The 12,668-nt window shown below is 42.2% G+C and overlaps 1 protein-coding gene across 1 annotated transcript; it reads right to left on the bottom strand.

The window, feature by feature from the left end:
• Positions 1 to 648: 648 nt before the first annotated feature.
• Positions 649 to 12,139, bottom strand: AICDA (activation induced cytidine deaminase). The gene is made up of 5 exons (XM_081591435.1): positions 12,039 to 12,139; positions 6,590 to 6,737; positions 3,358 to 3,631; positions 2,973 to 3,088; positions 649 to 2,147 (listed from the first exon to the last, which is right to left on the bottom strand). Exons 1-5 carry the CDS (start codon positions 12,044 to 12,046, stop codon positions 2,094 to 2,096), a joined length of 600 nt encoding a protein of 199 aa, XP_081447561.1. The 5' UTR covers positions 12,047 to 12,139; the 3' UTR covers positions 649 to 2,093.
• Between the last annotated feature and the right edge of the window lie 529 nt (positions 12,140 to 12,668).

Below are 12,668 nucleotides of genomic sequence, written 5' to 3'. Positions count from 1 at the left end.
CCCTAAATTAGGTTGTCTATATTCTGGATACTAGACTCTTATCAGATAATATCTGTAAATAATTTTTTCCCCAGTCTGTGAGTTTGAAACCAAATCCTTGTAAAACAGAGTTCCTCTGCTGAGTTTATGATTAACATCTCTATCTAGAGCTTGCTTCCCTTTCTTGTCCTGCTCCTGTTCCCCTGGGATGACTGAAAAGGACACGCCCAGGAAAGGCCCCACTGTGTCTTATTTCTTATTTGTAGAAAAAGTCTTTAGTATCTTAGGCCTTGCCTGAGTTCTGAAGAGCAGACTTATGCGGGTACGAATTAGGAACTTTCTTCGATTTAGGTATTTGATAAACTTTGAATTAGTTTGTGTGTGTGTCTGATCCACATTCAGTCTTTTGTGGATGGATATCCACTTGTCCCAGCACCATTTGTTGAAAAGACTGTTCTTTCTCTGCTGAGTGGTCCCGGCACCCTTGTCAGAACTCACTTGAACATAGATGTGTGCACTTATTCCTGGACTTTGAAGTCTATCACATCATACGGACCTTGTGTAGTTTTAACTTTTTTAAAAAATCACCTTTGGAATTACTTTAGTTTGACCTTTTATCTCCAAAGCTCCAAAATTATCATTTATTCAGCTGACCGAGCCGGAGTCAAATTTGCTGTGGGAAAAATTTACTTAAAAAATCAAGAAAATGGATTTCATAGCAATGTTAATACAACGTTAGACTATGTTACAATTACATGGTTTACTCTCAGCATTTCTAAAGGTATAAATGTATGAGACATTACAAATCCATTTTAACAAATCAAAAAGGGAGATTATAATAAAAACGAGACACTGCATAGCATAAACATACAATATGAATACATGAATAAGGATTTTTAATATTTAATTCTTTCACAAACTATGTACAATAAGAGTAAAACAATATAATTATGCATTCAAGTTTTTTTCTTTTGCTTTCAACTTTTCCTGTAGATCTGTTATCTGCATTGCAAGGGTTGCTAGGTAATAGTTGTATTATAGTTATTCTGAATATTTTTCTCACAGTCCATGATAGTTGTTAGGAACAAATAACCACTTTGTGCTGTGGTGGATCATTCCATTTTAATGGATAAAACACTATTTCCTTGCAATGCTCTGTCGTCCTTCTCTCTCAAATATTCTCTTCTGTCACAGTCTCTTATATTGTCACATATCTTTGAGAGAAGGGACCCATACATGCAAAAAAAAGGGAAAAAATCTTGACCTGGTTGACTTTCCTGAGGTTCAGAGAGAATGGACTTTTTTCTTTTCTCAACATTTAAGCAACTCCCTTCCAAGCGTTCACTAGTTACGTGGGAAATGTGTGGTTGTACAATTAAGATTCTAAAAGGATCTTTTTGCCGATTTGTTACCTGAGGTATCAATTCACTTGTAGCATGTCTTTTTCACAGCCCTCAAATTCATTTTAGGCTCCTTTATTATACAACATCCTAACGGTGATCATGCATATTCCATGCCAAGAAAAAAATTATTATGTACAAACATTAAAATGAGGCTTCAGACAATTAAACACAGAACACAGGCTTGGATATTAATGCTTTGACTAGACAGCTTGGGGTTGCAGTCACCCAGGTTCTCTCATTAGGTTCTGTGGATCACAGGGTGGCAAGTTTGTTCACTTGAAAGTGAACCCCAAAGGAAAAGAGTAGAAAAATTTATAGTTAATACCGTTGAAAACGCAGAACAAGAATCAAATAATAAAAAATGCTGGTCATAAAACCTCTGATCCTCTCACCATGCTCCTCAGCATTTACCTCCTGCTTTCTCTCTGCTTAAAAGGCAGAGTTCTGACCCTTAGGGTCTCCGAGGCCCTGCAGTTCTATCATTTCCCAGTAGGTGGCGATGTTACATTGAAAAACTGCACCAGTTTTTCGGCATTAACCCTAGTGGGTCTGTGTTTCTTCTCTTTTCAAGACATTTTTTTAAAAAAAGTCCTCTATGAATACATTTTTTCTAAAGTCAAAGAAAGTGAGAGTTGCAGAACAACAGAATTCTTCAAACATAGTTCTTTTACCCACTATCTTCTTTGTATGTGACATTCTTGAAGGTTGGTATCAAAGTCCCAAAGTACGAAAGGCATCCCGCAAGTCATCAACCTCATAGAGCGGCTGTGGAGAAAGACAGTGGGTGACTTTGTAATTTTTGTGTGAATTTTTTCTTTTTAAAATTTATGTCTTTTGGTCGCACCACATCTGGGATCTTAGTTCCCTGACCAGGGGTGGGGTCAAACCCACGTCCCCTGCCCCAGAAGCTCGGAGTCTTAACCACTGGACCACCAGGGACGTTCCCATTAGTATTTTTGAAGAAAAGAAGGGGAGAGGGAGAGGAAAGAGAAAGAGAGGAAGGGATTTTACCAGAAGTAAAATGGATTCTGAGGAGAGTCTAAGTTAAAGATGTGAGTGAGGAGAGGGGAGAGGTTTGGGGTGGGGAAGTGGCGTAGGGAAAGGACTCTTACTAGGAGGCTAGTGCTTGTGCTAAGTCGCTTCAGTCGTGTCTGACTCTTGGCGACCCCATGGACTGTAGCTCACCAGGCTCCTCTGTCCATGGGATTTCCCAGCAAGAATACTGGAGTGGGCTGCCATGCCCTCCTCCAGGGGATCTTCCCAACCCAGGGATTGAACCTGCCTCTTTTTTGTCTTCTGGATTGGCAGGCGTGTTCTTGACCACTAGCGCCACCTGGGAAACCCCAGAGGGCTAGTAGAGGGCTTTGAATTGTGAAACATTAGAGCAAACTCAGTTGTAGGAAAAATAACAAAAACAGAGAAGAGTTAAGTTTTCATCAGAGGAAACATAAAGGGAGAATGATAAACACACACACACAAACACCCGCGGAAATGTAGGAAATATAAGAAAAGGAAATAGAAGTAGTGCCAGGGATAGATAACTTTGGAGAGAGAAAGAAAAGGAGAAGCAAAGAAAGCCCCCTCACTTACCGAAAGGATGCGCCGAAGCTGTCTGGACAGACGAACCGAATTTTCATGCAGTCCCTCCCAGGCTTTGAAAGTTCTTTCATGATTTTCCACAAAAGTATTCCAGCAATAAAAATAATCTATTTGAAAATTTAAAAAGGAGAGGGAAGGGGATGGGTCAGAGCTCAAATCGTGAGGAAAGAAAGAAAACCCTGGCTCCCCACCAAAACCTTGGGTCCACCGATTCTTTTCCTCCAATTCTCCTCCATAGCTTTCGGCCCCAAGGCGAGTTAGAACTTTGGGGCCAGTTAGAATTCTTCCCCTCTCTCCCCTATTTCTCACCCTGGCTTTTCCCAATCTGAATGGCCGGTCCTGCTCTGCAGAGCCGGGCGGAAAGGTCCCCGCGCACCTTTGAAGGTCATGATGGCGATCTGGACTCCAGCGCGGTGCAGCCGCCGCAGCCCCTCTGGTTCGGCCTTGTGCTCCTTGTCGCAGAAGTAGAGGCGCGCCGTGAAGATCCGCAGGCTCAGGTTGGGGTACCCCCGCAGGAAGTCGGCCACGTGCCGTGCACAGTCGTAGCAGGGGCTCCAAGACGTGAACCAGGTGACGCGGTAGCACCGCCCGGGGTCCAGATCCCAGTCAGAGATGTAGCGGAGGAATAGCAACTCCACGTGGCATCCGGCCTGGGGAGAGAGCAGAGACTCAGCCGATGGTGACCGACCTTGACTGTCCTGCTGGTAGCTTCACTGTCATTATTAATTCGTGTCCCTCCCACCGGTCAGCCTTTCTGGGGTGTCTGCGGTTTTGTCCAAGGTTGCAGAAAGGCGAAGCAACTGCCCGAAAGGACACAGTGATGAGTGGTGATTCCAAACTCTTTGCACACTTGGCCTTGGGAAGGGAAAAGGGTGCAGAATTTCTGTAGAACAATGGGAGGATGGAATGAGTTGAATGGGTCAAGTAGCATCACACTACCACAGATTTAATTTTTGTTTGTGAAGTTGCTTTTCCTTCCTTGGAGAGGAAGGAACATGGCTTGGAAGTGCTGTTGATGTAATGCTGTGAAAATACACTGGACCACTGAGTGGAGAATAGAAAGTTAGGGTTAGGAGATTCTGAGACTGACAGGTGGGTATTGTAAGAGAGGTAGTAGGCACCGGTTGTGGTTTAAGAACAATTCAATATGGGGTCCCTTGTTGTATTGTGCTTGGCTGTACTAAACTTTGCAGATACTTTGTATTCTGAAGGTTTGTGGCAACGCTGCCTTGAACAAGTCTATCTGTGTCATTTTTGCCAACAGCATCCACTCACTTTGTGTCTCTGTGTCACATTTTGTAATTCTTGCAAATTTCAAACTTTTCATTATTATGGTTATCTGTGGTCAGTGATGTTTGTTACCACTATGATTCATTGAAGGCTTGCTGCTGCTGCTAAGTCGCATCAGTCGTGTCTGACTCTGTGCGACCCCATAGACGGCAGCCCACCAGGCTCCGCCGTCCCTGGGATTCTCCAGGCAAGAACACTGGAGTGGGTTGCCATTTCCTCCTCCAATGCGTGAAAGTGAAAAGTGAATGTGAAAGTGAAGTTGTGTCCGACTCTTCGCGACCCCGTGGACTGTAGCCCACCAGGCTCCTCTGTCCATGGGATTCTCCAGGCAAAAGTATTGGAGTGGGTTGCCATTGCCTTCACCCATTGAAGGCTTAGATGATAGGAATTTTTAGCAGTAAGCTTAAGATATACACTTTTTGTTTTAGATATAATTGTATTGCATACTTAAAAGAACTGTAGTATAGTGTAAACATATAACTTTTGTATGCACTAGGGCTTCCTTGGTGGCTCAGATGGTAAAGAATCTGCCTGCAGTAGGGGAGATCCAGGTTTGATCCCTGGATCAGGAAGATCCCCTGGAGAAGGCATGGTAACCCACTCCAGTATTCTTGCCTGGAGAATTCCATGGACCAGAGGAGCCCAGTGGGCCATAGTCCATGGGGTCACAAAGGGTCAGACATGACTGAAAAACTAGCACTTTCAGGAAACCCCCAAATTTGACTCACTTTATTGCAATATTCTCTATTGCAGTATGCTTTATTGCCATGTTCTGGAATCAAACCTACAAAATTTCTGAGGTGTGTCTGTAATGCGTTTGCTCTTTGTATGAGCCCCCATGATTGTGATAGTAATCACCATAGTGAGATATCGCAAGTCCACTTCATATTGCGGAAAAGTCATTGCTCCAAGAATCTGAAGACCTAGGTTCCATAAGTCACCCAACTCTTAGATCTTCTGATTCCTCATGAGTTAAATGGAGTTTTGCTGTGAGGATTCAGGGAGAGAGAAGGAAAGGAACACAAAACCTTTCTATGTTTAGAATGTGTCTTATCACTAAATAGGGAAAAGACTAGACGCTAAAACAATTGCAGTGGGATAATTAACACAATACAAACAGGCCAAGAAAAGTGGAATGTGTCAGTGTCATTCTACCCAGGGATTCTTCCCCGCGTTTCCACCAAGAGCAGATGTCACTGCATGTTATGAGAGGAAATTCATTGGTAGGAGCTTATGTAAACTCTTCTGGATTTTGGTGATTAAGTCTCTTGAAAATGTAATTCTCTGATCTTCCAGTTTTTTTTTTTTTTTAATGCCAGATATGTTATTGCTCAGTGCATGAGACCTGGGTTCAATCCCTGGGTTGGGAAGATTCTCTGGAAAAGGGAATAGCAAGTATTCTTGCTCACTCCAGTATTCTTGCCTGGAGAATCCCACGGACAGAGGAGCCTGGGAGGCTACAGTCCATGGGGTCCCAAGAGTTGGACACGACTGAGCGACTAAACCACCACTGCCACCATGTTATTGAGAAGCAGTTTTTATTATTTATCTATTTATGGCTTCTCTTGTTGCAGAACATGAGCTCTAGGGTGCAAGGGTTCAGTAGTTGCAGCATGAAAGCTCAGTAGTTGTGGCACATGGGCTTAGCTGCTCCAGGGCATGTGAAATCTTCCTGGACCAGGGATCGAACCTGTGTCCCCTGCACTGGCAGGTAGATTCTTATCCACTGTGCCACCAGGGAAGTCCTGATCTTCTAGTTTTAGCTCACGGCTTCCCTGAATTTTCTGCGGGTCACTATGATGAATGTACTTACTGGTTTATGATCTAGGTGAGCAGGAAGGAATAGAAATCATTTGAAAGATAGAACTGAATCATTAATTTTTCCTAATTCTTCTTCCTTCATTTTTAAAAATACCAAAGCCACAATTTGTTTTTCCACGCTTACAGTTCAGCTTGAATGAGCTGATAATATTCCCCCAAATAAAAAGGCTCTTTCTTTGGGTTTCTTCCTTAACCTGAAAGGCAATTTGGATGCTGGGGAAAGGAGAGGAAGGTTTGGGGCAGTGATTCTTAGCACTGAAACAAGGTGTGGCCTTGATGTGCCCAGCAGGATTGGGGACGATGTTGAATGACTGCCTTTGGGACCTGTCTATTGTGGGTGCAGGGACATATAAAAAAGAAAAGAGATCTCAGAAATCTAATGGAGACAAATGAACCAGGATGAGTAGCACCATCAGCAGGTGGCTGTAAAAGTGCCCTCAGTGTAGCTGCTTGGGAAGCAGGCATTAATTAATTAATAGCAAGATATTAATTGATACCTTGTTTCGAATGTGCCCGAAGTCCAGTGACAAGGAGGTGGGGCTGTCCCGCCGCTTCACCACATAGCACAGGTAGGTCTCATGGCGGCCCTTGGCCCAGCGCACGTTTTTGAACTGGTAAAGAAACTGTCTCCGCTTCATCAAGAGGCTGTGGGTGAGAGAGCAGGGAGGATATGCAGCCTTCTTGGCTTTCTATCAGCTTTTTAAAAAAATCTGTAATACTTGGGCCAAACCAGAGGAGATACTCTTGCTTTCTTATGCTGGATGCCTAAGACTTACTGAACTTCAGATCCACTACAAACCCCTTTTCATGCTTGTATTTAAGACCAGTTGAGACAGCAAGAACCCCAAAGACATCCACGCTCACAGGACATGCTCCTCCCATGGCTGCCTTCTAAATGCTGATAACTTGGAATTACAAACGTCTTTTCAGGTTTTCTCTCCAGTATTAGTCGTGTCTGACTCTTTGCTATCCCATGGACTATAGCCTGCCAGGCTTCTCTGTCTATGGAGTTCTCCAGGCAAGAATACTGGAGTGGGTTGCCATTTGCTTCTCCAGGGAATCTTCCTGACCCAGGGATCGAACTCCTGTATCTCCTGCATTGGCAGGTGGATTCTTCACCACTGAGCCACCAGGGAAGCCCCAACCTCTACCTAAATGTCCAACATTGATCTCAAATTCTAAGTGGTCAAAACAATATTTCCAAATTGCCCTGTCCTGACCTCCCTCTCCTATCTTACCAACTTGCCATCCCAAGTATACAGCCTGAAAGCTTGGAATTGGAATCAGTTTTGATTCTCCTTCACTCCTCATATTTAATTAGCTAATCATCTAAATTTATTGAGTCAAACTTTCCAGTGTTTCTGGGAGTGTTCCTGCTCTGTTCTCTCAGTTCTCTGCTTCAGTCCAAGCCCTAATCTTTCCTTTTATCACATTGTCCTGATCTCTTCAAACAGTTTCCACGAGGTGCCCTGGAGATCTCAGAAAATCTAGAATAAACTCCAAACTTGTTAATTGTGGTAAAGCTTTTACAATTGGACACATCTATGTTTCTAGCCTTGTTTCCTAGTATTTTTCTCTTTTTCTCCATCATTTCACCCCCTCCTCAGGCCCCTCCAGCAGACCCCCTGGCACTAGTCTCTAGTTTTCTTTCCAGCCATCTTGCTGGTGTACATCCCCTGACTGAATCCTTTCTTGCCTTTTTTACCCCCACTGGGCAAAACCTACCCCTCTTTCAAAGCCTAACATCAATTTCAGCTCTTCCAGGAAGACCTCTCTCAACTGCCACTATCCCCTCTTTCTAGGCAAAATTGAACATTAACAGCAACAAAAAAAACCCTCCTGAAGTTTCCTGCTGTTCTCCACTCATCCTTCTCAAAACATTCAACCGTTGTTATCAATTGATGGCTACATCTGTCCCCCTCAGATGTAGAATGTAGATTAGAATTTCTGTGCTTTGAGTCAGGAAGTGACACTTTTTGAGTCATATGTTAAAAGTGTGAGAGGTATTTGACCATTCTCAACTTGAATATTACAAAAAAGTAGAAAGTGAAAAATTTTTTAATCTTAAAGAATTAAAGTTTAAAATACCAGTATATCTAGTGATAATTAGACATGGGCCTTCCCTGGTGCCTCAGATGGTAAAGAACCTGCCTGCACTGTGGGACACCCTGGTTCGATCCCTGGGTTGGGGAGATCCCCTGGAGAAGGGAATGGCAACCCCCTCCAGCATTCTTGCCTGGAAAATCCCATGGACAGAGGAGCCTGGTGGGCTACAGTCCATAGGGTCGCAAAGAGCTGGTCACATGACTGAGTGACTAATACTACTTTTTCCTAATTAGACATACTATCTCATGGTGATTACTGTTAATATACTTGTGTTTTTCCTTCTAGTCTTTTTATGGGTATATATTTACAAGATTTAAGTTAGGCTGATCTCATGCATAAATTCACAATATAATCTAAATATTTTGTCATGTTCTTCACACACCAGGGATGGGGGTCGGGGACAGATTGCTTTTTGTTTCCCGGTACAGTGTCTTGCTTATTACATTATAAGCACTAAATTGACTTGAATTTGTAGAAATAACTCTCTGCTAACACAAGTTCCTTTGTGGTTGTGAACATAGCACAGGCTATACAGTGTGTGTGTGTATGTTAGTCACTTAGTTGTATCCAACACTTTGTGACCCCATGAACTGTAGCCCAATGTGGTTGATAACCAAAGCATCAGTAGTTAGTATCCCTGGTTTTTTTGTCCTTGGTCTTTTTCAGCAAAAATATCTACCTGTGGCGATAACGCTGCCACCTAGTGGCATTGAGCAGAAGTGCAGAGAACTTGTCAAAGTAATGATCTAGGCAGTAATTTGAATACGGTTTGCTGGCAAGAGAATTGAAACTTATTTCAATTTTTTTTTTTTTTTTACATTGAGGTTTCCAGGTGGTACCATATAGAATCCACCTGCCAGTGCAGGAGACTCGGGTTTGATCCCTGTGTTGGGAAGATCCCCTGGAGGAGGAAATGGCAATCCACTCCAGTATTCTTGCCTGGGAAATCCCATCGACTGATGGGCTACTGTCCATAGCGTTGCGAAGTCAGGCATGACTGAGCAACTGAGCACACACACACACACACATAATTTACATACTTCACCCATTTAAAATTCACAATTCTATGAATATTGGCAGATGTAAACACCTAAAACTGCTACAACTATCAGGGTACAGAACATTTTCAGGGTACCCCTCCCCCCAAGTTTTCTCATCCATCTCTTCAGTCAGTTCTTTCTCTCCCTCCCAGACAACCACTAATCTGTAACTATAAATTGTAGTTTATTTTCTAGAACTTTATTTTAAGTATACATCATCACCTCATTTGTGTCTGACGTCTTTTGCTAAGTATATTACGACTTTGACATTCATCCATGGTATTGCACGTATCAGTGGAGTTTGTTCTTTTTCCCTGCAAAGCAATATTCCATTGCTTCGATACAGCACATTTCGTATATTCACTCACCTGTTGATGGACATTTGGATTGTTTCCATTTGAGGGTTATTGTGAATAAAGCTTCTACACCCACCTTTGTATGGACATGTTGATTATTGATACTTTGATAGTGAAATACATGAGATGGACCCAGAAGTCAACTTCCCGAGTGTCACCCTTAGTAAATCGGTAAGCGAGGGCCAGAGATTTTTAAAGGTGCTGTAGTTTGAATGTTTTTCTCACACACATGAAGCTTATTGGAAATCTTTTTTTGGGGGCGGTGTGCGGGGTGGGGCGCTGTGCCACATGATGTGTGAGATCTTAGTTCCCCACCCGGGGATTAAACCCACGCCTCCTGCAATGGAAGCATGGTGTCTTAACCACTGGATTACCAGGGAAGTCCCTGGAATCCACTTTAAATCCTGAGGCAGAGAATTAGATGTATCATCAGTGTATACATTACATATATGAAACCATATACAAATTAGCCAATCAAATTTTTATAACTAAAAATTCACATTTGACAGGAATCCAAAATGAATGTTAACAAAGATCTAATAATCACTGGCTTTATTCTAAAGTGATGATAATTTACTATGGTAAAACCACCACAGCACTACCTCTGTTACTATTACTACTGTTAATTAATTAACATAACCACCCTCAGCACATTACATAAACTGAAAACATAATAAATGCCTAATAAATACTGGAGAGGAAGAAAAAAATTTTCTCCTTTGGGCCCAGTTTTAAATAGATTAGGCATCATCTCTTACCAATAAATTCCTTTTGTATTTAACCTGTCCTTCTGGGCTGTGTGGATGAGAAGTGGGGGAGGGGATACAATATAATGCATTGCAGGTGGTGTTGGCCGGGGGTTCCCTATTGCTGTAGGAGGAAAAAGTGTCCTGGGAGTATAAGGAAGGACAGGACACAGATTAAGGAATTCAAATGGCCTTCTACCCCCACATGAAAATACAATTTCCATCAGAAGTTACCAGTTACAGTGAACTGAATTGCATGCCTGTGACCTTGTTAAGTATCTTTAATTATAGCTGGGGGCCTATTTCCAGCACCCTATCCTCTGGTTGCTCTCTCTCTTTTTAAATAAATATTTATTTATTTGGCTGCACCTGGTCTTAGTTGTGGCATGTGGCATCTAGTTCCTCCAGCAGGGATTGAGCCCAGGCCCCCTGTATTGGGAGTGTGTAGTCTTAGCCACTGGTGCACCAGCGAAGTTTCTTTGGTTTCTCTTAAGGATACGGAGGACTCGGTAGAGACCGTCTGTAAGGCCCACAGGTTGACAGCTGTGCCAGACAGCTGTGTGCCCTGAGGCGGAACCCTGGCTGCATCCCCAGCAATGCAAACCAGAGACAGATGGGTTAAAAATAATCATGACCGAGTCATCCTCTCCTGCGTGTGCCATCAGTGCTGTGCTCTGCAGACAGTATTTTCCTTAATGAAAATCACCTATTTCCCTTTTCTCCTGTTGAATTTCATCCTCTCTCCTTCTTTGACTTTCTCTGAATTTCAACTCTGATTTTACTGTTGCTTTGCATTTCATTATTTACAAGTATCTCCACTGAGCCTTTTTTCTCTCATACCACAGATTAGTTTTCGAAATCTCACTGTAAACCAAGCTGACATGTGACATTTTGCCCTCAGGTTTCTGAAGGACATTTAATCCACCACACTGAGATTGAAGTATATGGTTTAGGTGTAAATTTGCATACATTTGCAATAGAAATAGATTAAGTTCTATGATCATAACATAATTGTCATAAACTTCATGTGAAGACATCATGAAACTTTTACAGAATATGCATTAAAGAAGTAAGTTAAGTCATGTCTGAAGAAATGGAAAGACTAGGTAAAGAGTAAAAATGCCATTAAGTGCCTCTTTGGCCTATAATACTAAAGAAGTTTTTTCTATTGAATTCATCTCCTTGTCACAGACATAGTCATAATGACTGACCTTCAAGCAAATACTTTTGAATATTTGCATTTAGAAAATAATTTCTTGAGAATGTAATTATTCAGTAAAGTCTCTGTAGTCAAGTTTTTCTTCAAGGGGTTCTATAGTTGAATGTTTACAGAATTATTACCATTACCACTATTGTTTTTAGTACAGTATTGCCATGACCTTTTCATGATTTGAGTCTCTTAACATTTGCTTGATTAATATTACTACCACAAACTATCCTAACTGCAAGGACGAGCCAATGCATGGTGCATAAAATTCTTTCGAGTATGGGAAAGAAAAAAAGAGAAAGATAATTGGGTGGAAAGCATGTAAGATCTGAACAGAAGATGAGACAGATCCAGAAAAATAAATGTGCATCTTGACCAGGCAGATCCTGTGAGTCAGTGTTAGGGGAGAAAGGGAAAGTTTATGCATCTTATTACTCAGATTTGCTCTGAGAGGAAGGCCAGCGCAACCACCCACAAGCAGACTGCTTTACCTGTCCATGGTGGAATCCAGTTTGTCTTTCTTGGCTCCCTGAAGATCTTAGGAAGAAAAGCTTGCCTCCAGCACTTCTGCTGCACTGGCTGACAATGCACTGGTCTCACACATTCAAATTTGAACTCAGCCCTTTAGGCTCCTCCCCCCAACAGCACCACCACCAACAGGTACCCCATACGACAGCAGCCTTCCTCCTGTTTGGGTCCACTGGAGATGGGTGGGGTTTTCATAGGCAAAAATCACAGAGAGAAAATGACGGAGGGCCACTCTGCCTAATGTATAGGTTCCTTTAGGTCTGCTCCTTTAAAAATCCAGTCCACCCTCCATGGGTAGTAAAGATCAGGAGACAGGAAGAGTAGACAATTTGTATATTGTAATCCTGGTAAAAAATGATATCTTTATTCATTTATTTATTTCTTGGCTGTGCCTCAAGGCTTGTGGGAATCTGTTTTCTGACCAGGGATTGAATCGGGGCCACAGCAGTGAAAGAACCAAGTGCTAACCACTGGATTGCCAGAAAACTCCTCAAAATGGTATCTTTAATTTTTAAAAACATAATAATAAAAATAAATTTAAAAGCATCTTGTGTTCGATCAGCCAAAAGCATCTATTCCTCATTTAATTACAC

This window comes from Giraffa tippelskirchi, chromosome 4 (genome assembly GCF_054371585.1).
Source record: "Giraffa tippelskirchi isolate mGirTip1 chromosome 4, T2T-mGirTip1v1.2.pri, whole genome shotgun sequence".
NCBI classification, from domain to species: Eukaryota; Metazoa; Chordata; class Mammalia; order Artiodactyla; family Giraffidae; genus Giraffa; species Giraffa tippelskirchi.
The sequence above is the reverse complement of the archived record's forward strand: the minus strand, read 5'-3'. Positions and strand labels throughout refer to the sequence as shown.

Bases quoted from the DNA above. Each gene is read 5' to 3' on its own strand.
- AICDA (XM_081591435.1), bottom strand. The intron at 3,089-3,357 runs GTGCGCGGGGAC...ATTTTCAAATAG, and splicing joins CGCCATCATGACCTTCAAAG to ATTATTTTTATTGCTGGAAT. The intron at 2,148-2,972 runs GTAAGTGAGGGG...CTTTCTCCACAG, and splicing joins AGCTTCGGCGCATCCTTTCG to CCGCTCTATGAGGTTGATGA.